Source organism: Mytilus trossulus, chromosome 4 (assembly GCF_036588685.1).
Source record: "Mytilus trossulus isolate FHL-02 chromosome 4, PNRI_Mtr1.1.1.hap1, whole genome shotgun sequence".
Classification (NCBI taxonomy): Eukaryota; Metazoa; Mollusca; class Bivalvia; order Mytilida; family Mytilidae; genus Mytilus; species Mytilus trossulus.
Window position 1 is genome coordinate 36,446,419 of NC_086376.1, and position 22,578 is coordinate 36,468,996.

General features: G+C 31.1%; 1 protein-coding gene across 1 annotated transcript in view; it reads left to right on the plus strand.

Annotated features, from left to right (window-relative positions):
- The window catches only part of LOC134716582 (uncharacterized), a 44,244-nt gene continuing 21,666 nt past the window's right edge, over positions 1-22,578 (plus strand). The window contains exons 1-10 of the mRNA XM_063579594.1: positions 1-97; positions 4,451-4,747; positions 7,159-7,328; positions 7,631-7,760; positions 10,850-11,000; positions 13,751-13,862; positions 14,975-15,116; positions 15,716-15,821; positions 16,733-16,844; positions 21,764-21,883. Of these exons, the coding sequence (XP_063435664.1) occupies positions 1-97; positions 4,451-4,747; positions 7,159-7,328; positions 7,631-7,760; positions 10,850-11,000; positions 13,751-13,862; positions 14,975-15,116; positions 15,716-15,821; positions 16,733-16,844; positions 21,764-21,883 (1,437 nt within the window). The remainder of the gene's footprint in view (positions 98-4,450; positions 4,748-7,158; positions 7,329-7,630; positions 7,761-10,849; positions 11,001-13,750; positions 13,863-14,974; positions 15,117-15,715; positions 15,822-16,732; positions 16,845-21,763; positions 21,884-22,578) is intronic.

Genomic DNA, 22,578 nt, shown 5'->3' on the forward strand with positions numbered 1-22,578 from the left:
ATGGAAGAAATCGAAGTTTGTGAAGATGGTGGGATTACTAACACGAAAACAGAAAAACACAAGAAAAAGAAATCAAAGAGAAAAGTTCACAAGTCACGTCAGTATTTAACTTTACTGATATTTATTAATCTATCATTACTACATTTATAATCGGCTTATATATAACATATATGAGAAGAACATAACCCGTGTCATGCCAACAACTGGTTTTAAATAAATGTGTTTAGTTCCGATGCAAAGACCCTATAAGTGAATCAATATTAACACCAAAATATGCAATCTTTAATGACCTGACAACAGTATCGTAACTCTATCCCTTCTTAATAAGTCTATATAAAGGTTTTGTTAGTTTCTGCGGTGAATACTAACATTTTTGTGCTTTATAAAGAATATTTCCATAAAAAATTGGATGTGAAATACCTAAACGTAAAGAAGTCTGCATGTTGAGCTATATTTACGAATGATGTCCTTATACCGATGATAAAATTTAGTTAATGTTTTGACTAGTTTGTGATATTGAAAACCCTGGTGTAATAATTTTTCAGTAATACATAGAATTCTCTCGTTAAAATCTAAAACATTATTACATACACGAGCGAATCGTATAAGTTGCGATACATAAACACCGTAAGATGGTGACAAGGAAACGTCACCATCTAAAAATGGATAATTAACGATAGGAAATGAAAATCATCTATTTTATCATAAATTTTAGAATTAAGCTTTCCGTTAGTAATATAGATATCAAGCTCGAGGAAAGGACAGTGGTTGTTGTAAGTATTAGCTTTATTTAAAGTAAGTTCAACTGGACAAATTTCTTTAGTATACATACTAAAGTCGTCATTATTGAGAGCCAAAATATCATCCAAATATCTAAAAGTATTATTGAATTCGTTTATTAGATGTTGCTTCGATGGGTCTTTGCTGATTTTTGTCATAAATTGTAACTCATAGCAATACAAAAAAAGATCTGCAATAAGTGGTGCACAGTTAGTCCCCATTGGAATTCCGATAACCTGACGATATACGGAATCTCCAAAGCGAACAAAAATGATATCAGTAAAAATTCAAGGGCATATATAGTATTAAAGCATGTCTAATTGACATAGTTTTTTTTTGTTTATTGCTACTAAGAAATGACCTAAAAGAGTTTGAACATATATACATTCACATTCTGATTTTTTAAATGCCCATTTAATTAGGTGGGTGAATTTTTGCTAAATGTGAATGTGAGTCAATGTGGTATACAAGGTAGAAAAATCAAAACTTTGAATAGTTTCAAAATCACCAATACTTAGTATAAGCATGCAGTGTTCTGCTTGTAAAGCGGAAGCTAAAAAATTATGTTTGTTACAGATGTCGTTTTCTGAAAATGGTGTCAGTTGGAATGTTGGTGAATTGGTAATTTCTTTTTTCAGAACCTCAATGTAAAATTTACGTCAAACAATAATAATATTACAAGCAGCTTTATCAGACGGAACAAAAACAAATTCCTTGGCTACTTCTTTTAGTTTATGTTTGATACGAGAAATAGGTTTATTGTGGTTATTGTTTATAATAAAATGTTCTTTAAAATGTTGAATACGTATATCAACTATGTTCATTACTGAATTTAAAAAAGAGTCCAAAGATTTTTTGTCATCTGTTTCCCGTTTTATCCATTTCAAACAGTAAGTACGGAGTGAGTCGTGGATGATATTACGACACTCATTCCAATTAATAACTAAAGGGGAACGATATTTTGGTCCTTTACTGAGGAACGATTTTAACTCTCGGTCTTGAACGATGTTAAGATCTCCTGTTATCACATGGGAAATATCTCTATTTTGTCCGAACTGCAAATTCAAGCTTTGTTTACCCAGATTAATTTGATTCTTAAAGTTGACAGTAATACATCAACCTACATAATGACCTGTGATTCAGTAAGATCATTGTTTTGCTGAGATAGCTGCAATAGTTTGATAAAAATTAAAGTTGATTTGAAAAAGTTATTCAAAAAATTAAAGTCTACTATATCAAAATTGTTCAAAATTATAAATTTTAGCCTTTTCTACCTAGATTAATTTAATTCTTAAATTTGACAGCAATACACCAAACTATATAATGACTGGGGATTCAGGAAGCTTAATATATATCTAAAATAGCTGCATAGTTTGATGAAAAATCAAGTTGATTTGAAACAAGTTATGAAAAAAATTAAAGTGTATTATCTCTATTCTGTCCAAACTGCAACCCCTAGCTTTTTTTTAACCACGATTATTTCAATTCCTTCATTTGATGCAGTAAGATTAATACATCACCAAGGCAGCTGTATAGTTGGATGAAAATCCAAGTTGATTTGAAAAAATTATGATAAAAATTAAAGAGTACTATCTGAATAAAGTCCGAACTGCAAGTGCTAGTTCTTTTTAACTAGATTGATTTGATTCTCAAATTTGACAGTTATACACCAAATTTCATAACAACCTCAGGATTCAGTAAGATTAATATATCATCAAGGTAGCTGTATAGTTTGATGAAAATCGAAGTTGATTTGAAAGAATTATTAAAAAATTGTACTTTCTGAATTTTGTCCAGATTTGCAAATCCTAGCTTATTTATAAAGATTTATTTAAACCTTAAATATGACAGCAATACTCCAAACTGCATAACAACCTGAGATTCAGTTAAATCAATATATTACTAATAAAACTGTATAGTTAGAAAATCTAAGTTGATTAAAAAAAGTAATTAAAAAAATAAAGTGTACTTTCTCTATTTTGTCCGAACTGCAAATTCAAGCTTTTTGATTTAACACGATTAATTTTGTTCTTAAATTTAACACCAACCTCCATAATGACCTGTGATTCAGTAATATCATTATATTGTTAAGATAGCTGCAAAGTATGATGAAATCAAAGTTGATTTGAAAAAATACAAAAAAAAGATGCCTATCTGAATTTTATCATTTTTATGTTTACCTATTGTAAAATGAAATTCTTTCATTTCACAGCAAAAAATAAAACTACCAAATAATAATAAGCTTGAATTTTGAAAGATCAATATTTACTTTAGTTAGATGGGCTTATTTACACCAACCAAGACTAAATTTGAAGGTCAAGACTAGTCGAGACAGGTCTAGACTGGTTTAGACTGAGTCAAGACTAGTCGAGACAGGTCGAGACCATTTCACACTACACAGATCATAAAGTACTGAATCAGACTTATTAAGTAAAGTCGAGACCTAGTCGAGTACACTTAAGTACAGTTAAGTACAGTTGAGACAATGTCGAGCACAAAACTGGTCAATTCAGACTCTGAGCAGTTTGTAGTGTATAGTTTCAAGACATATTTCAGATCGTCAAGAATGTGTCGAGATATATAGAGACATCATTTAGACTGTCAACAATATTTCAAGATATATTCAGAAATTATTAAGAATATTAAGATTATAATTTTAAGATCTAATACTGGCAAGTTCTTCAATTTTGTACTTGTTTGGCTTTATAAATATTTTGATATGAGCGTCACTGATGAATCTTTGGTAGACGAAACGCACGTCTGGCATACTTAATTATAATTATAATCCTGGAACCTTTGATAACTAATGACACTTGTCAAGAAAAATCAAGAACCCTATTAGACAAATTTATTCTATGTTAAGAATGTTTTGAAATAATTCAATTGTTCAGACCAAGAAAGATTGTCGTGTAAAAAATCATACAAATTCAGAAAAAATGTTATTACAGACTTTTTGACTACTGTAGTGGTTATTCTATAAACTATCATATTTTGCCATTTCATATCAATGCTAATGTTTAACGGTATTGAAAATGTATGAATGAAATAACTATGATCTCTCCCCAAAAATGGTTTCTATACAAGACAATTAATCAGAATCATACTTCGGTTACTTCGCTCTTATTTGTCCTATTATATGCGCATCCTTATTTGGAACATCATAACATGAAATTAATCGAGCCATTAGATTTACGTTCAACAGAAAGCCGAAATACACAAATTCGCAAAAATCTACAAGAAGTGTACATTTCAATACAGATCCATTGATCATTGAGCTTATGAAACTTAAACTGACTAACAGTAAAACTATCGACCTAGTGGTAGAAAATTAAAATAACGCTCTGATGATTTGATGATCTGAAGCATTTATTTCTGTTAACATTCATTAGGAAAGCTCAAAAATCGAATAAAAAAATCACTCGTATACGTGAGAAGCAATTTTACCAGGAAGAGACAAAATAAAAAGCTTACTTCCTTGAAATTTCTTAAATTATAAACAGAAAATTACAGAAAAAAAGGATGAAATGACGACTGGTATCAACATAAGTGCATAAATATTAAAATGAAATTTGTACAATGTATTTACAACTTAAAACTATAATGAAAAAAGACCTATTAAGATATCAAGAGGTCTTCAGATAATTTAAACATTTAATTTTTTTCTGTTTAGGTAAGACTATAGAAATTGGGGAGAAAACGGAAATACGATCTAGAGAAATAGAGGAGGACGCGGAATTACGATCTAGAGATGAAGAGGAGGAACCGGAATTACGATCAAGAGAAATAGAGGAAGAACTGAAATTAAAGAAAGAAGTTGCTAAAATTTGGAACAAATGTTTTCAAGATGGAAGTGCAAAACCATGGTTTGTGATATCTGTACTTGGAGACTCCTGCAGTAAGGTGCCAATGACATGGGAGAAATCTATATTTCAAGCCAGTCTTATTGAAATGGCTACAGGTGCAAAAGGTAATATAATAAATTAATATGCTTTGAATAATTGATAAGAAACGTGTACGGTTATATATGTATGTACATATTGTTACGGAACGGGTGGGTGTGTCCTATAAGTAAAAATATTTATTAATGTTATCACAATGATGTATATACTTAAAAATTCCACTATCTGTCAATCCTGGTGTCGAGTCGCAAGTTGTGTTATACTTGTAGTGTAGCTGGCAAAACTGTTTAGACATTGGTAGTGTAGCAGGCAAACGGCTAAGGCACTGGTTTAAATATGAAAGCACAGAATCTCACTCAGATCATAAAGTCATTTACGTCGATAAACATAGTGATGCAAATGGCGGCAATTGTTGACATTCTGTCGAATCGAAAAATTGACAAAAGGGACTTATCTAGGCTTACTTTTAGCTTGTTTAGGCCCTGGTTACAATATTCAGACATAACAGAAGGAAAATATCAAGGTTATAAAGTGGGAACAGGTAAAATAATGTTAAACATAATGTGGGAACAGTTGTTCAGTCAGAGGACCCCTGGTCAAACGGTGAAGACAAACCCTTCAAGTGAGAGGTGCAGCTATAAATCCAAATTCATTCCACCAGTTTCTACATCAGAAAATGTTTGTTCAATGTCAAGAATATAACGGTTGTCATCCATACGTTTGATGTGTTTGATCTTTTGATTTTGCCATTTGATTAGGGACTTTCCGTTTTGATTTTTTTTTTTTCTCGGAGTTTTTGTGTTTTTATTATTTTTAATTGGTCAAAATACGGCCTTCAACACGGAGCTTTGGCTCAAGTTGAACACTTAGTTGTAAAGTAATCCAAAAATTACTTGTGTAAAACCATTAAAACAGGAAACCAACGGTATAATTTATAGTAAACGCGAGAATTAAGACACACATATGATCCAAATCAACAAGCGACATCTGCTGAACGTTAGATTCTGACAAATAAATGCAACCAGTTGAAAAGTTTTAATAGGCGCTAACCTTACCAAACCCAAAACAATCACAATAAAAAAAGAACACACTATATAATATCAATTGAAATGGCTTAATTCAATCAAAATTGATAGATGTAAAAGAATATAAAAAATACAAACATTAGATTGGAAGTATTCCTCAAAAGAAAATATCGAACACATGTAAAACAAAACCAAAAAAAAAACCACCTATAGTGTTGTAGGTTTACAAGGGTTTAGGAAAATTTATATTACAAAGTAAATAATTGTTAACACGAAAGTACGAGTTGAGAGTACTCTCAGATACTGAGAGTTAACTGAAAGCCAAAAACAAATAATAATACAAAATCATGCATCAGAGTATAATATTAACAAGGCACATTACAGAGTATTAACGTAACAGACTTTTAAAGATGACACGATTTGTGCAATGTCAAAATATAAATATCGATAGTCCGTAGGATAGTTAGGAGTTAATCTTTTCATAAATGATGTTATGTAAAGATAGAGTAATATCTATATAGAAAATGGATATGACTGTGTATTTTAACATCACACAAAAATAAAGTTTGGAAAGCTTACTAATTATTTTATGTTTTAATTTTTTTCTGTGACAAAAACGATATTTATGCCAATGTAAACTATATTCAAATATTTAATAACAGCATTGATGCGATCTAATCAATAAACTCGTCATAGATTTTGTATTTACGCCAGAAGCGCTTTTTGTCTACAAAAGACGCATTAGTGACGCTCGTGATTTCCACGCTTTTAGTAAAATATTACTGTACAATTTAGGATGTGGACTAACAAGATGATCGCAATATAGCGATGTTCATGAAACAGATGCCTTCAATTACAAATTATTGTTATATGTCAATATATTCTGTTATCTTCGCTATATCGACAGTTAAACCAGATTACTGTAAATTCAGAAATTATTGCGTGCATTTATTATTGCGATTTTGTCATTTTTCACTAGAATGCGATTTTAATTTTTACGATTTTGAGAAAAGTCATGTTTAATTCAGTTAAAATATTACAAAATGCGAGTTTTAATTATTGCGTTTACAACTCAGTCGCATTATTCGCAATAATAAAAACCTCGCAATAATTTCTGAATTTACAGTATTTGAATGGAACTTCAAAACTAAAAAAAAAAAAAAAGTGTTTTTTTTTTAAAAGTTTTATCTACAGATACAGCCAAATTTACTTAATAATTTACAATTGATACATTGATAACGTACGTCAAAATCTATCACATCACTACACACATGGGCATAATAAACGGGCTGGAATACACAAACACTGTATGATTTAGCCACAGGAACATCACCGTTAAAAAGTAAAATAAACAATAGGAGCGAATGAAAAATCATCTAAAGAGTTTTTATGGTTGAATGAATGTTTAACAATATGATGTACGATACATTATATGAAGTTTTTATTTCTCACAGAATGTTGGATAATACATGAAGGAGGACATGGCAAACTGAGTCAGTCAGTAATAAAAGCAGTGGAAACCCATAGAATAATAACAGATAACACGTCCATTGAAAAAGGCAGACAATCAAGAGGCGTTAACGTTAAACTTGTCGCTATTTCAAGGACCGATGTATCAGAAAAGGTTTATAACATATTATGGAATATTTAACTACGTTGTAATGAAAACTTACACAAGATTTGTTCTTACCTTAAAATGCACAATTTATGCAAATAAACTCATTATAGATACCAGGAATAAAATTTACTATTTACACCGGACGCGCGTTTCGTCTACAAAAGACTCAAATTATCAGACCACAAAAAATAGTTATACATTCATAAGTTGCTTAGAAAATCCATTACTGTTTTGACAATTAAATGTGATTGAACTATTTTTCGAACTAGCTATGCTATATTTAACTGGATCACATTATGTTTTTTTAGAATAAAAGTAAAAATCCAAGAGATCAACAACATGTTGTTTCTGGTGTATATGATGATGTACATACAGAATTTCTGAAAAACATATGTCAGTCAAAAGTTACAATACTGAAGCTTGGTAAACAAGAACTGGGTATGTACATATATAAATCTATCAAGCAAAAGATAAAATTTTAGATGGGAATAGATAAGGCTGTAAACCGAAACAAGAACAAAGTTGAAGAGCATTGAGGACCCAAAATTCCAAAAGGTTGTGCCAAATACGGCTTAGGTAATCTATTCCTGGGATACGAAAATCCTTAGTTTTTCAAAAAAAATAAAGTTTTGTAACAGGATATTTATAAAAAGGATCATATAATTGATATTCATTTCAACACCGAAGTGCTGACTACTGGGCTGGTGATACCCTCAGGGACGAAATGTTCACCAACGAGGCATCGACCCAGTGGTGTAAATAGTTATCAAAGGTGTACGACTCTCATCGGTTAACTTAAGGGCGAAGAGATGAGTATTCGAGTTTGCACTATGTATCTATCTTTCATTCATAAAATCATATGGCCGCTAACAATCGATTCTCTACAAATAAAGAATAATTTCACATAAGTAAAAATACATAAATTATAATAAGTTACATGTATCATAAGTTCTCTCATAAGTTAAATTACGTTTAAAATACTAATTTAAAGTTACGCATATTTCTAATAAATAGTATACAATGTTTTCTCTCTTTAAATAAGTTTTGATGTAATAAAAAGATAGTATAAATCAAAAGTTTCTTACTATTTATAATCTGTCTAATAAAAAACAATGTGCATCCGTATGTAATTAAATAAAGTATAGACGACGAAGCGCACGTCAAAGGCGTAACGTCTTAAAACAGAAGCGGGAAAATGTGTTATTCATAAGAGCGCAACGTTACATTTGCGTTTTCATAAATAAATACAAGTATAAATGAATACGTTAGTTGAACAATTAATAAATAATAAACTTTTATTTAAAATTTGAATAATTCAAATCTAACAAAAGGTACCAGGATTATGATTTAATACGCCAGACGCATGTTTCGTCTGCATAAGACCATAATCAAGGACATTCCTTTAACCTGATAATTCAATCTGAATGTAAAGATAAAAACATATCTCTCGTAGCAGAACAATTAAAATTTAAAATGTAAATAGTTCAAAGACTGTTGTGTAAGGAGAGTTTTTCATCTTTAACTACTGACCTTAAATGTTATTTAATTCATTAAATGTGTAGTATTGACATGACTGTACTGATGCAGCTTAAAACAATCACCAATCCAATCAATCAACGAGAAAAATGACCGAATTTCATTTTATCAAATATATATTGTTTTCAGCCGTGTATCATCAACACTGGTGATCAAATTAATGATTGAATCAGTCAGTAGAAATCACTTGTTAAGACGTACATACTAACATATAACTTAGCTAATTAGCAATCAATTACATCTTCATGCCGAAAATAACATGTACGAAAGCTCTAGATTTCACTGAAAAGGAAAAGTAACACAAGGCCACCGAAAACGGTATTTTATATTCAGTCTAGGTGGCCGAGATGTCTAGAGCGCTGGACACATCGCAAGTGGAGTTATTTCGATATCCGAATATCATGAGTTCGAATCCCGGCAAGGAAAGAGCAAAAATTTGCGACCGCCAATTTGAAGATTTAACATCGTTGTACTGTTATGTAGAGTTATTATAAATATAACTAGTGTTCTCAACCAAGTATCACCTTCACTGGTAATCCAATGGATGAATCTGTCATAGAGTTGTCACATTTTTAGACGTTCTTATCAACATAATTATGAATTTTAAATATTCCCTACTTCGATTCTCAATTTGACAACAGTATTTTTTCACGTCAACACACAAGATATGTCACGTTCACCAGCAGTTACAGTTTACCGTTTTTTTGACATGCACATACATTTGACTTCTTCAGAGCTGTAAGATATAAAGATAAATTCAGGATAAAAGAATAACATATATTATGTTCTTCAGACGTTTAAACTGTCTTGATGAAATATTATTCCTTTGTAAACAAACATAAAAAAAAGATATGTGATGCTATATTTTCTTACAAACTGTACTTTCTAAAATCTATATTCAGAACCAACGATTTTATAACAGCTTTTGCAGCCGTTTATATAAAAAAAAAAAGAAGCAAAAATTCAAATCCTGGTAACACTACTTTTTTATTGGCAAACTTTGACTCGTTTCTGTTATTTCTATTACGCAACTTTATTTTTTTTTATCATATAGATCAAAATAAAGAAAAGTAATAAAAATAGTCATAAACGGAAATGTTCAACTGTGCAGGGTCATTCGTAGATCTAGTCTAACTGATAATTTTAATAACTTAAAGTTTCTGTCTGTCTAATTTTTAAAATAACAGGCAAAAATGAGGAAAATGTAAAATTTGTCATTTAATGGCAAAAAAGTTCTATGAACTGTTCACAGGATTGATAGCCAAAAGAGATGAGGATGTTTAACCCTCAATTGTGTTTTGAGCAAAATTTAATACAAAAAGTTAGAGAGAAACTAAGCATACACAACTTTTAGTAAAACAAGATCAACAAAAAAGATGTTTGTGTCATGACTACTATTCTTGTCAACCATTCGAGGTTAGCTCGCACCACATACGGAATTTACTGACCCCATATATACCGTATTAGGTCACTAGCACACTATATTACTAATAATATATGGGTGTGATCTCAGGTGTTCCGGAAGGGTAACCATAGTATTCTTTGAAAAGTAGTGGACATGACAATTTGAATCATATTCATTCGATCTACAAAGAAATTTACTTTTTTGTTCGTAATTTCATCTATTACTCTACTTTATAATTGTATGTGCAAATTGCCGAGCTACAATAATTCGCTTCCGAGTTAGGTTAATGTGTGGGAATCTGCGCCACAAAATGCAAGAGATAAATATTGTTTCTGTATGTGTATGCTACAATTTTACCTGTAAAAGATCTAAGAATTTATTTCTTCTGCTGAAATTAACCACACCACTGAATCTATGTATGTTTTTTTTTTTTTTTTTTATCTTTTGTTTTTTTATCAAAATGAAGGTGATCTTCAGTTGAAGCAGATTTAACTTTTTGTTCTAGTTTTCAAAATTTATACATTAGTATGCTTTCTTATACCTTCAATGTATACTTCTAAATGATAAAACTTGTTTCTTTTCTCAGAGATAAAGATACCAATTATTGTTCTTCTTGCTGAAGGGAATATGGACTCTTTGAGACATGTGGATAAAATATTGAAACAAGGCACACCGGTTATTGTTATGAAAGGTACCGGAAAGTCTGCTGATATCATTATACAGTATCTTGAATCTGGGTAAATATGAAAAAAAATACGGAGGTAGAAGATGAACTCGGAATATGTAGGAAGTACGTTTATTCAGAATCTGTCCGGTTATACGTTTCCTGGGATAATTGTCATTTAGTATATGAAAGAGAGAACTATTTGCATATGATATTTCAAATTTAGATCTCGGAAGACTTTTTTCGTAATAGTGATTAATGTGATCGGGTATAGTTTTAGCAAATATGTACTGAGGGAAATCTTCAGATTATGTTATGAATAAATGTAATACTCCGACATTAACATACTGAAATACTTAAATTATTTATATTTTAATGATTCAACCGTATCGTTGTTCAAATTTACTCACACTATAGTTTAAGCGTTTGAAATGAAAATGCTGATCATCATTATCAGTCTCTGGAAGAAGCGAATCGATATCTTATATCACATAGTGATATTGTCTAATACCAATTGTAAATATGCAGATATTTCATGCTTAAAATGTGGTTTTCGGCAACGAAAATTTAAGAGATTAATAACATTAAAAATTATTGTTCAAATATAAACAACAATTGAGTCTAAATATACCTTCAGAAGTTAGTTAGAAGCAAATGTTTGTGCCCGTGAAAAATTTGAACTGCTGTGTTTTTCTTATATACATAAATATACAAATGATATTAGTTCTAACATCAATGCGGATACTTTTGAAATATCATAGCGGTGTTTTTGTTATATCAATATTAGTAGTTATTAGTATTAATATTTGACTGCTGTACCCATATTTTGACAATTTTACCTATTATGTCTGTTTTGTTCACGCATCGTTGTAAATATGACAAAATTTGATGAGACTGTCATACACGTGAGAGGTTAAGCGCTATAAGACCAGGTGCAATCCACCATTTTCAAAAAGAATAGGTTCAGTAAGACCTCTTTTTGGCCCCAAAATATAACATTTTTTAAGAAAATTGTGAAAATGTAATCTTAAAGCTATATTTTGGAAACAATACAAAGCACAAATATCGAGTCCTAGCATCATTGAGTCATGCTATATTACTGAAATCTTCAAAATTTTAGCATTTTGGTTAATTTTTAGACGGTTTCCGTGTAAAATGAATGTGTCCGCATTCGTGTTCATTCATAATATTGAAATGTAAGTTTGTGTATTTGTTGATAATACAAAATATATATAAAGGTTGAGGATGAACACGGATGCGGTCACTCTCATTTTTGACAAAAACGATCTGAAAAGTGACGTTTTTTGCATATTTGAAAGATTTTTTTTCATTTAAGCTTGAATCAGAGCGTTTTTTATTACTAAATCAACTAAAATGTTTAAAAAATGTTCAAAAACTTTCGTTAGATGAACCTGAAATTTGAGGGCAAAATCGGCCGTGACCAGACCTCTTCCTTTGAAAATGCCAGTACCGATGGGGTTTGATAAACAATGTCATTATGAAATAGCTTAAATATCAAAATTATTTTTCACATTTATAACATTTTATAGCAAATTTTATAATGAACGCACCGAAATAATATATATCTGATATGCTTGCAACATTCGCATGGCAGACTTTCTTTATTGATAACAATGAGACTAACAATCATACTGTCCTCGTTCAGACTGATTCGACAAAATCTGTACTTTTGAAACACTTTTTTTTTTATACAAATTAGACCGTTGGCGTTCCTGTTTGAATGGTTTAACACTAATAATTTTTGGTTCCTTTATAGCGTGGTATTCGCTGTGAGCAATGGCTCCGTGTTTTAGGCCATACTTTGATGTATAATAGTTAACTTATAAAATAGTTAAACCCCCGGACACCGCCCCGCTCCCACCACTGGGTCCGCCACTGAAACTAAATTAGAATCTAATAGGTCAGACCATTTATAACAGCATTTAAATTCCGCCATTGCATCATCGCTTCAAATAGAATAAGTTGGTTAAACCATGTGATTGAAAACACTAGACTGAACAGGTGATTAACACTTTCAACTATCAATAGGGTCAAGCAACATTTTTAAAATGATAAGTTCATGTAAGCGTTCATTTTGTTAAAGACACGAAATTTTAGTGATATTCATCCTCAAACATTAAGCCGGTCATGAACTAAGTTTGTGAATAATGTTTGCGTTTTTCTTGACATGAATTGTGGTGTGTCATCGTATTCATTTTATATTAGAAAACTATAGCAGTTATATTAGAAAAGTATTGCAATCATAGATTTTTAATATTGAAAAAAAACATCGCTATGATATAAGACAAACATCGCATTGATATAATAAATATAGCAGTATCTTTGACTTAAAAGTGATTTTGGCTTAGCAAACAATTGAATTCATATCAATTGCATTCAACTGAATTTGCTACATGATATTTATTGAATGTGTACATCTACAGGTCATAAACCTTGCATTTATGTTTCATTTACTCAACAATTATTTTTTTTCGTTTAACAACACCTTGCTTGTAATTACATAAAATAATTCATGGAAATTATAAAGCAGATGTATGTCGTGTTAAATATCATCCTGTTTTAAGAAAAGAGTCATTACTTTATACCGAGCAATCAACCTCTCTTCGTACAAATGCTCATTCGTCTTAAATTTCCCACAATGCAACTCGTTGATATAAGATAATATCTCAAAAGTTTTTATCGATTCGCTTCTTCCATAAACTGATTATGTTAACACGATGGCATAACCATTTAAATAGAATTCGTCATTTAAACAGAGAGGCGAATAATGAAGACCAATATTATTTTAAATATTTTCTACAGAAAAAAAATCCTAAAAAGTCAAGCTCAATTGTTGTATGGAATCAATTTCAACACGGATGATTATGAAAGACTTAAACCTCTGATGGAAAGCATAGAAAAGCAAAAGCATTTGGTATGTATGGTAAATGTTGTCAACTTGAGGCGTTGATTCATTTGTCAATTACACAATGATAAAAACACCATTTAAATTGCATACGCACGAAAGACCTTACTACTACAACTCGACAAAATCATCGTTAACATTCCTCGTTTTATTTCGATTTGTTGGAAAACAATATATATAAATAAAAACCAATACAAAACATCACAAATAAGTACACATGTGCTGCCTTTTTCATTAGCATTTAAAAAAGATATAGCTTCGGGACCATTATGACTCCTGACTTGGAATATGCGATTTGATTCTTTGATCTGACCTCAATGTACAAGCCATTCCAAAAGGTACACAATGGGCTTATGTCAACGGATGTAAATCATTGAAACTAAGAATGTTTTTCCGTTTGAGGTTAGAATTATGAGATTATGTTAATTACAGGTGGGGAGTTGATTCTCTGTTTAGAGAGATGTCCCTACAATAAACCATTTTCCTATTTTCAATATTATATTTAAGTTGAAGAATTGTTTACCATATATTTTGATAAATTGTAAAATCATAGAGAACTTAATTTTGTATTCATATACTAAAAAATGCACTTAAATGATTGACATTATTGCTATGACTAGTTTTAACTCTTTGCGATAGAAATCGTACAACTACTCGAGTTTGCATTGGACATTTTGAGAATTTTCTGAAACATGGTTCCTAACGAAATAAGCATAATAGGTTTCGAATAACTGGTCATTATCGTGATATATGGACGGGCCGTAGGATAGTGGTATTGACTGTGACAGCGATAATGACCTCGCCTTCGGCTCAGTCATTTTCACTATCCTAGTCAATAACACTGTCCTGTTGGCAGTCCATATATAACGATAATGACCAGTTATTCAAGAACAATTATATATATAATACTGTTAGTAATGGATTCTAACACTGAAAGCTGAAAAATACGAGTTTTGATTGTACATTTCGTAGGAAATTTTTCATATAAAAAACCTTTCTGATAATTCATAATTTTTTATTGTGATATTGTTTTATGTCTACTATCACAAATCATTTAAATTAATGTATGTTGAAAAAATATATTGATTTTTTAAAGATTCGTGACAATGTTTTTTCTTCAGATTTCTGTCTACGATGTTAAATGCCCAAATGATACCTTGTCTAACACAGCAACAAATGCCATTTTATTATCATGGGACGAGAGGCGCATTGCAAATAGCGAGAGGGAGGATGCATCTGAAACTAATATTGATTTAATTGCTAGTAATTATTTTTATACTTTTTTTCTAAAAAAATCCAAATCTATTTGAAAGATAAAAAAATAAAAATGAAAACAACAATACAATGATTTTAAAAATATGGATACTGATCAATCGTTTTTCGTCGTCCAATTGTATAAATTAGAAATAAAGTGTTTTGTTTTCAACCGTTTCAATAGTATTCACCCTTGAAAACTGAAAGTCGTGTTGAAAAAATGCCGTTTTTTTTCTTCCATTTGAAATAGATGTCAATGTAGATTTAAATTCTACGAAGAAATGTATAACACCACGATACCTTAGATAAAATGATATTGAAATTATTAATATACTCATTCTTTTATTATTGATATCATATTTGATATTTTTCGGGATTGTATTTTTCAACAGACCATTTGCATCGTATTGAAAATACTGTGCTCTGTTCCTTGTCAAAAGGAGCTTTTCAAGAGGTTTTTGTTGACGGAGACAAGTTTCGTTAAGTATTAGCACAGTTGTGTTAGAATCTTACACAGAACTACTTATATGATTTTTGTGTAATTTTTTTCACTCTTTATTTTTTGTTACGTTTTAACATGTTATATGTTTCACGGTTTGAAATTTCAGGTATTAAATATTCTGATGTTGACAATCATGGAGGGCCAGAAGACGATTCGAGGCCACAATTAAGCTCAATCCAAGGAGATTCAAGTGTCACAGCAAATAAAACAAAGTAAACATAATATGTTCACATTTTAGATGCCACTGCTGGTGGAGATTTATTTCCCCGAGGGTATCACAAGCCCAGCAGTCAGCACTTTTTGTGCTGACATGAATTGTCATTGATATGGTTATATATACAAATTTACTGTTTACAAAATTTTGGAATTTATTGAAATACTAAGGCCTTTCTACCTCAGGCATAGATTACCTTAGCTGTATTTGGCAAAACTTTAAGGAATTTTGGTTCTCAATGCTCTTCAACTTCGTACTTTATTTGGCATTTTTAACTTTTTTTGGATTCGAGCGTCACTGATGAGTCTTTTGTAGACGAAACGCGCGTCTGGCGTTTTTACTAAATTTAGTCCTGGTATCAATGATGAGTTTATTTATTGACAATTTGAAATAGTAAAAACTGATTAATTCATTATATCTTATTTCAAACGTTTAAATATCGTGTAAACTATATATCAACACAATATAAACCAGTCTTATTGTATAAAATTCCCCATCAGTACAGGGTATCGAAAGCATATGTCAAAAGAAATATTGAGAAAAATATAAAACTAAAGGGAATTGTAAATATGGTGAATTGCACAAAACATGAAAAAAATCCACCATTCCACTATATCAACAACATAACAAATAAAAAAACTATATTAGGTAAATGTTTATTTATATTTATAAAATTTGATGAGTACTTAATGAAAATTATAGGTTGATGTTACAACATGTACAATAGGGAAAACAAGCAGTCAAAGTTGGGTAGACAAAAACCACCGTCAAACAAACACGATCGATTTTAGAAATTAAAAAAATATATTATATATATACATAAATCTCAAAAAGTTTTTTTTTAAGTAATAATTTTTTTATTGTAAAACAATTGATATACCATGTACATGTACGTGTTTTCTAACAAAGAAATGTAGATAGTGATACGGAAGGAGAAAACTGGCTGAGCTCGTCCTCCTTTCCATTATATTTCACCATAGCATATCAACATTTGCAGAGTGAAAAGGAATATCAGTCACAGGTATTTATTATAAATTGCAAACATAAGAATAAAGTACGAATGCTAAATGTGTTGGTGAAAGCAAGCTCCAGTAATTTTTAACCTATTTACCACTGTGACATATAATTAGTTGTCAAAGGTACCAGAATTATAATTAAATACGTCAGACGCGCGTTTCGTCTTATTGTACCTGTGATTTCTATAGCAATATTATTAATGTTAACGGTTTGAATTTTTGAATGTTTTGAAGGTCGTCTGCAAGATAAAAATTTACCGTCACTATAACTTATTAGTGTACAGCCTTTTTAAAATCAATTGGATTAAAAGTCTACTTTTCGTATCATCTGTTAGCATAAACAAAGCAAGTAAAAAAATGTCGAAAAAATCTCCATGTTTACTTTTGATGAGTCATTATAATACGTCTAGGAAAATCAAGCTATGATACATTTTGAATAAAACTATTAGAAAATCTTGACCTTTTTTAGGAAAGAACCTCAACTTATTCTCGAAATGTTGCTCTGCATGTTCATCTGTTCACCAGATATATGGCACATTCATCGCGTCGACTTCTTCCTATTTACTATCATACATATCATATGATGGTCGATATAATGATATAAAAATTGTCAAGTTAATTTCTAAGATTTGTTATAGATTTGTTGTAGTCTTTTGTGTATTTTTATGTTTAATACGACACTCATTTTTACTGAACTAGTACACATTATTATTGAGGAGTCATCTGGGGACCACCTTCGACTATTGGATTTTCTCGCTGCCTTATACAAACATTTATTCAAATAGAAAACTCTCTAAAGTCAGTTTTTCTCACATGAATACTCATTTATCAGAATTTAGCCTTAAAGAAATTACTGAGCATACTCTAACTTTTTCTTTACTGTACATTTTATACCCCTCTCCTGTTTCAATTTTTTTTTTAAGGAATTTGAAAAAAAAACTTTAATCATTGCCAGCTTACCCTATTTGCATATTTTCTGATAAAATATGCAAATTTTTGCGGCTTACTTTTGGGTTATCGAAAGGACACAAACACTCCATAAATAATATTCAGAAAGGATCTATGAGTTTTAATGACTGCGAAGAATAAATATAAGCACTTCTTAACAATTTTACTTACAAATATGCAAATATTATGAATTAATTTTGCATCCAGGACTTTAACTAAAATTCTTTTTAGATGGTGTTTATGTATCTCAACTTGTACGATTCGCTCGTGTATGGAACAACGTATTAGATTTTAGCGAGAGAAATTTATGTATTACTGAAAAATTATTTCACCAGTGTTTTCGATATCACAAACTGGTCAAAACATTTACTAAATTTTATCACCGGTATAAGGAAATAATTCGTAAACATAACTCAAAATGCAGTCATCCTATACGTTCAGGTACTTCACATCCAATTTTTTATGGTAATATTCTTTACAAAGCACAAAAGTGTCAGTATTTATCTCAAAAGCTTACAAAACCTTTAAACAGACTTATTCAGAATGGATATAGTTACGATACTGTTGTAAGGTCATAAAATATTGCATATTTTGACTTTAATATTGATTCACTTATTGGGTCTTTGCATCGGAACTAAACACATTCATTTAAAAAAAAAACAGTTGTTGGCATGACACGGGTTATGTTCTTCTCATATATTTTATGATAGTATGGTACTAAACCCCTAACGGGAGGGATTGTGCCTGATATGCATATGATGAAGACATAATCTTTCAATCAGTTTAATTTGAGATATTGAGCTGGCATGTCAGTTAAATGCTAGTAGTCTGTTGTTATTTATCTATTATTGTCATTTTATTTCTTTTCTTTTGTTACATCTTTTGACATCGGACTCGGACTTCTCTTGAACTGAATTTTAATGTGCGTATTGTTATGCGTTTAATTTTCTACATTGGCTAGAGGTATAGAAAAGAGGGACGAAAGATACCAAAGGGACAGTCAAACTCATAAATCTTAAACAAACTGACAACGCCATGGCTAAAAATTAAAAAGACAAACAGAAAAACAATAGTACACATGACACAACATAGAAAACTAAAGAATAAACAACACGAACCCCACCAAAAACTTGGGGTAATCTCAGGTGCTCCGGAAGGGTAAGCAGATCCTGCTCCACATGCGGCACCCGTCGTGTTGCTTATGTGAGTACAAATCCGGTAAATAGTCTAATTCGGTAGGTCAAATTCATGAAAGGGAAGGGGATTGTAGTTACGACGTAAGGAACATATCTGATATCATTTATGAAACGGTTATTCCATAACGGTCAACCAACTCTTGATGGCGTCCGTAAAATTTACGAAGGGATGATTTCAACTTCACCATTTGGAACTCTTGGTTTAATAGCTTCCTTGTGAGCAGTAACCCTCTATCAAGAAAATCATGATAGGAAATGCAAGCACGGGAATATCGTATCAATTGGGAGATATATAACCCGTATGCAGGTGCTGCTGGAATGTTGCTACTTAGAAATGGAAAGTTCACAATTGGAAAGCTGAAATCATCTCTTTTGTCGTAAAGTTTTGTCTTCAACCAACCCTCATTGTCAATTTCTAGATGTAAGTCAAGATATGAAGCCGACGTAACTGTATCTGTAGTATCCTTTATCTCCAATTCGATGGGATAGATGCGTTCCACATAGTCACCAAATTTTGAATGTTTAGTGAAAGAACGTCATCTATATAGCGGAAAATGGAGTTAAATGATATTGATAACTTCTACTCTTTATTCCTAAGAAGTTCCTACATGAAGTCAGCCTCATAATAATAAAGAAACAAGTCAACAAGTAGAGGGGCACAGTTTGTTCCCATTGGGATACCGACAGTCTGTTGAAAAACACGTCCCCCGAACGTAACAAATATGTTGTCAATAAAAAAATCAAGCATCTTGATAATATCGGTTTCAGAGAATGTTTTGTTTGAATCAGAGTGATTCTTTACAAATTAGGATTTATCCCTCCCTAAGACAAGATACTTGTATCAACGTTGGCCATTCTTTTTGATGAAACAAAGTAATACCAACTCTTTTAATTTGTCTTTTAGTTTGGAATGTGGAATACTTGTGTAAAGAGTAGAAAAGTCAAATGTTTTAATACTGTTACAAGATGAAAGAGAGTTAGATTGTATGTACTTTAAAAGATCTTTGGATTTTTTAAGTATCCACAACTGATTCACGCCACCTCTAGAATAGGCAGTTTCACAATAACTTTGAAGCCCGTCTTTGATTGCAGATAAAATGGATGTTAATAATTTAGAAAGGGGTTTCGTGGAGCACTTGGAAGACCCAGCAATATACCGTTGTTTGTAAGGACACTTATGTAGTTTAGGTATCCAATAGAGTGATGGCAGATCCAATTCCTCATCTTTGGTTGAAATACCAAAGGAACAAAGAACATACCTATGATTATCCAGGATTTCCTCTTTGGTAAGGGGAGGGTTGAGATCTCATAAACATATTCACCCCGCCGCAATTTTGCGCCTGTCCCAAGTCAGGAGCCTCTGGCCTTTGTTAGTCTTGTATGAGTTTTAATTTTAGTTTCTTGTGTATAATTCGGAGATTAGTATGACGTCCGTTATCACTGTACTAGAATACATATGTTTTAGTGGCCAGCTTATGACACCTACGGGTGCGGGAATTCTCGCTACATTAGGATTCTATCAATCTTAATTAAATTTTTATAAAACTTCTTATTTGAAACAAAATTCTTTAAAATCTGTGAAATAAAACAAATTTGGTTAAATTTTGAATGTTCCCCTTTTTCACCCTATATAGGGTGCATTTCTGTAAAAATTGACAATGCAATTTCCACTAGGAACCCTTTTACGACTAAATCTGTACCACTTTTACTATGAAGTTTTGAAAAAAATCTTATCCTAGAATTGAAATAAAATTGAGAATAGAAATGGGAATTGTGTCAAAGATACAACAACCCAACCATAGAAAAAACAACAGCAGAAGGTCACCGACAGGTCTTCAATGTAGCGAGAAATTCTCGCACCCGGAGGCGTCCTTCAGCTGATCCCTAAACAAATATATACAAGTTCAGTGATAATGAACGCCATACTTATTTATATTTAAAGTTCATATTCACCACAATTTTTTTCAAAGGTCAAAATATAGGGCTGTGCGGCATATGTTCAACGTTTATATGCCCTGAACTTCTCAGAGTTTAAACTAACACTTATTCTCTTACCTTCCCCTTCCTTGAATAAAAGGTTACCACAGATTTAAATGTAAACAATATGCACATGTAAATTTACTGGTAATATTCCCAAGTTATGTCTCTGTGAGATGGAACACAAAGAGCATAACTGGGAACCAGTATGTAAACAAAATTAATTTTCTATGAATATTCAAGATCTCCCTAAAAGAGGCGTGGTTTGAGAAACAGCTGTATTTACAAAATGCAACCTATAGACGTATTGGTGGCTGTCATCTGCTCATTGATCGGGTTGTTGTCTCTCTGGCATATTTTCCATTTCGATTGTCAATTTTATTTCATTAATAAACAGTTGTATTTATTTTGGAGCACCATACGAGTTCTCTAGTTCAAATATTTGCTATCGTATTTTTTTTTGTTTTAAAATAAATTTTCTGATTCGTTAAATTTGTAATTTAAAAAATAACCCTTGGCATTCAAATTTTGTCATTTAATAGCCATACAATATTACAGTCATAACATAGTATACTGATGTAATTTTGATATGATTAAACAAAAATTGCCTATTTTTATGTTAATGTATCGCTAAAATGTAAAACAGCTAAATGCTATTTGTTACAAACATGTACTATTGGATACCAGGTAAACAGTTTTGTGCAATGGCCGGGACACTTACATGTACACAATAATCTTCTGGTTGCATGCCCCCTTACCATCTTAAAACTATACTCAGATCTTTTTGTGATTTTTGTTTTTAGTATTTTGTACAATTACTGACAAAAGCTATTGAGGCTGACAATATAGACTACGTTACAGTACTCATACAAGAACATGATGTTAAATTTGACCACAGCTGTTTTCCTGATCTTTACAAGGAGGTAATTATTATCACTAATCTAATGTATACATTTAGATTTTAAGTTTGTGTACTTTACTTAAATGACACTTACATTTAAAGAATTGAACTTATTGGCAACTTTTTTGCTGTACATGAGCGTGTTTGCGCTAAAAAAGGCTTGTCCATTAGGCCGCTTGTTCATTCAAACTTATGACTGCTGTACCCATATTTGGACTATTTAGTAGTTTATTATGTCGCTTTTGTTCACGCATCGTTTTTTATATAACGGAATGTGATGAGACTATCGTACAAGTATGAAGTTTAGCGCTAAAAAACCCAGGTTCAATCCACCATTTTCTGCATTTGAAAATGCCTGAGCCAATTCAGGAATATGACAGTTGTTGTTCATTTGTTTTTGATGTGTTTTGTCATTTTATTTTGCTATGTGATTAGGGACTTTCAGAATGTATTTTCCTCGGAGTTCAGTATTTTTGTGATTTTACCTTTTCTGTCTCAAAAATAAAATTTTTAGCCAATAAGTATAATCATATTTCTTTATTTTGTGTTTTACCATGAAATGAAATGCACATTAACTATACGTAAATTAAGTTTATGAAAGCTTAATAATTTAAATGAATTTTAGAAAGCAAAATAACCGAGTCTATGGTAAAACGAATGCAAATGCCGTGTTTTGTAATGAAAAATTGATTTAAAAAAGTAACTAGATAGAATGCA